At 32.5% G+C, this 3,340-nt stretch overlaps 1 protein-coding gene across 1 annotated transcript; it reads left to right on the top strand.

Annotated features, from left to right (window-relative positions):
• Positions 1–631: 631 nt before the first annotated feature.
• On the top strand, positions 632–1,832 carry LOC140441379 (uncharacterized). Its single transcript, XM_072532088.1, has one exon. The coding sequence runs from the start codon at positions 677–679 to the stop codon at positions 1,649–1,651; it is 975 nt and encodes a 324-aa protein (XP_072388189.1). The 5' UTR covers positions 632–676; the 3' UTR covers positions 1,652–1,832.
• Positions 1,833–3,340: the final 1,508 nt, after the last annotated feature.

A 3,340-nucleotide genomic window follows, 5' to 3' on the forward strand; every position in this document is an offset into this window, starting at 1 on the left:
TGTATGTACTTCTTAAAGGTGTTATTGAGCAAAATGAAGTCAATTTGATTTCTAACAATTCTGTCTTTTCTGTCTGCAGGTGATTTTCATGTGTATGTGATATTTCCATGCAAATATTATGTCCAAAAAAAAAAATTAAAATTTTCATTACCTTTAGAATAACTTCCGGTTAGTACGACGCAAAGTCACTGGTCCCTTGGCCGTCGTTACAACCTTATTCAACTGTATATACTATTATAAAAAAAAACAATTTTTACCAGATATGCAGAAAAACGGCTGATTTATGAAAAATTTTTTTTAAATATTAGAAATTTAACTATATATCTTTTAGCTCGTAACCAAGTTTCTTACTGACTGTAGTTAGGTAAATGTATCCATTCTTTATGACGTACCCTGTATATTATTGTTTATGAGCATTTAAAAATTATTAGTGTGTATTAGTAAAAGTTTTGAAGTAAAAAGCTTATTTTTAAATAAAAATATTTTCAAATGCATTTTTCGCCTACGTTAAATAATAATATCGTTAATGTTAATAGTTTATATTTTGTCAAAAACAACCAATAAAACTAAACATTTACGTCATTTTATCTTGACCTCACGAAGTTTATCAACTGTTCTCAAAAAAATTATTTAACCCAATTTGAACAACCATTAGTAAATCAAAAGTGAAATCAAAATGATCCAGTTAACTGGTAAACTTTTAATTTTTTTATTTGTGGTACAAGGTGTGTATTCTTTTTGTGAGAACAAGGACGCATTTAATAATGTAAGTGTAAATGTGCACCTATCGAGAAACGTAAGAGGTATCAAGCTTGTTCAAGTGAGTTTATATAAGCAGGACCACTATGCAATAATAGATGTTAAACAAGGTAATATTACAGACCTATGTGATGGTATTATTAAAAATTTTCCAGTACTAGAATCGCTGTTTTTAATCAACGTAAATGTATCCAGAATTCAACCAAATGCTTTTCAAGCAGTGCCCAGATTAAGAGAATTATCTTTGGCTGTAAATAATATAGAAGATTTAGTGGATGGTAGTTTTAACAACCTCGATTCCCTAGAAACTTTGTACTTATCTGGAAACAAAATTAAATTTATTAGCGGCGAGACTTTCCAGAACATGAAAAGCTTAAAACACCTTCATTTAGACAGAAACCTAATAACCAAACTTGGTCCAAACTGCCTTAGGGGAAGTTCTCTATTAAGTGTGTTAGACCTAAGACATAATTTAATGGAACTTGTAGATGGCAACACCTTTCCCACTTTAGAACCAATTTTTACTGAACCAGTAACCATCTTTTTAGGAAACAACAATATCAAAGATGTAGATCCCAGTGTTTTCTCCTTCAAGAATCCCATCAGGCTTCATTTAGAACGAAACAATCTAAATACGATATCTACGCTTTTTCATGGTATAAAAGAATTTAGTGTTATTTACTTAAACAACAATCAATTCAACTGTTTACCTGACGATGTATTGACAAATGTAAAAACGACAACAAAGACTATATACCTTTTGGATAATCCCATATCATGTGATTGTCTGAAAACTATAGAGAACTCATTTGCTGATGAACTCTACGGGGTAGAACATTTGATTTATAATAGTACTTTTCCATGTGATATGCCAGTTTATCTAATCCCTTAAGCAGAAGTCTATAAAGTGTTATATAAAAATAATTAGTATAGTATATGTAGTATAATATACTACTGTAATATATAGTATATATATATATATATATATATATATATATATACATATTTATATCTATTTAAAAGTTTATAACATTATAATATTTTAAAACATTAAAATTATTTATTAACTTTAATATTGTTTTTATTACCCTAATTTAAATTAGGTAGCTTAGTTTAATTTTGTACATAATCTAACTTATAGTAGACGTTACAGTTGCTACTTCTTGCGTATCTTCAGCCTCTATTTGCGTCCAAGGTTCGACAGGCCACCTCAAATTTTTCCCATTTATTTTTATCTTTAGCTGTTGCAACCCAATTCGAAGAGATTCTCTTGATGCCGTTTGACCAGTCGGCGAGAAATCTGCCTTGGCTTCGTTTAGCACTTCTTAGCCTCCATTCCAGAATCTTCCTCGTCCTCATATTCCATAATCGCGCTAAATGTCCCGTCCATCTCCATTTAAGCTTTGTAATGCGTTTAAGCTTGATTTAACATAGGCATCGCAGCTCAGGGATATTGTTCTTTGTAACCCACATATCTGATTATCTCCTGCGATTTTCATCAAAAATTTTTACAAGGAAATTTATAGTAGCTGTTGCGTTTTCATATATTTCTGATGATGTTAAAGTAGCAATAATCAATTTAACATTGCTCTAATGACTTTAAAATAGCGCCAATATTTATAGTAGCTGTTGCGTTTTCATATATTTCTGATGAAGTAGCAATAATCAATTTAACATTGCTCGAATGACTTTAAAATAGCGCCAATATTCACTGTGTCAGAAACCTTCGATTGTCCACAAACATCAGCCCCAATGATTTGTTTTGATGCCAGATGTTATCATCATATAACGGGGGTCCTACGGCGATTGCCGCTTCCCGCATTTCAGCCTCCATCTTTTCCTATCTCTCCAATCTACCTCTTCTAAGCCTCTAGATTGCATTGTTTTTGTAATTTCTCTTCTCCAGGAATTTGGTGGTCTTCCCCTTTTCTCTCTTTCTGGCGGAACATAAATTAAGGCTTTCTTTAGCCACCGCTCCTCCTCCATTCTCATCACGTGACCATACCATTGTAATTGCCTTCCTTGTATTCTATCTGAAAGAGTATCTTCCTGTACGGTTTCGTATTTCCTCATTCCTGATTCTTTTCATTCTCGATACTCGACATGACCTTCTAAGATAATCTATTTCCACAACGTCTACTTTATCTCGTTCATTCTTTGTCATCGTCCAACATTCGGCACCATATGTGGTAATTGGTTCTACAATTGCTCTGTATACGCAAAGTTTGGTATGCATCTTTATTTTATTAGACCACAGTAATGAATTCAGTATTCGGATGCATTTTTTCCCTTGGGTTATTCGGTTTTGTACATATATCTTAACGCTGCCATTCGCTGATATGATGCTTCCTAGATATTTATACTGGTTGCAGCCTTTTATGACTGCGTTTTCAAGCCTCAGATCTGTGGTATTTCCTCCAATTTTTAAATATTCTGTTTTGCTTATGTTTACAGTAAGCCCCCATTTGGCATATTCCTCAAATAATTTTCGATTCATATAATTTATATCTTCCTTATCGGTTGCAACCACCACCTGATCATCTGCAAACAACAATGTATTCAGAGTTTCTTGTCCCACTTC

Source organism: Diabrotica undecimpunctata, chromosome 1 (genome assembly GCF_040954645.1).
Source record: "Diabrotica undecimpunctata isolate CICGRU chromosome 1, icDiaUnde3, whole genome shotgun sequence".
Classification (NCBI taxonomy): Eukaryota; Metazoa; Arthropoda; class Insecta; order Coleoptera; family Chrysomelidae; genus Diabrotica; species Diabrotica undecimpunctata.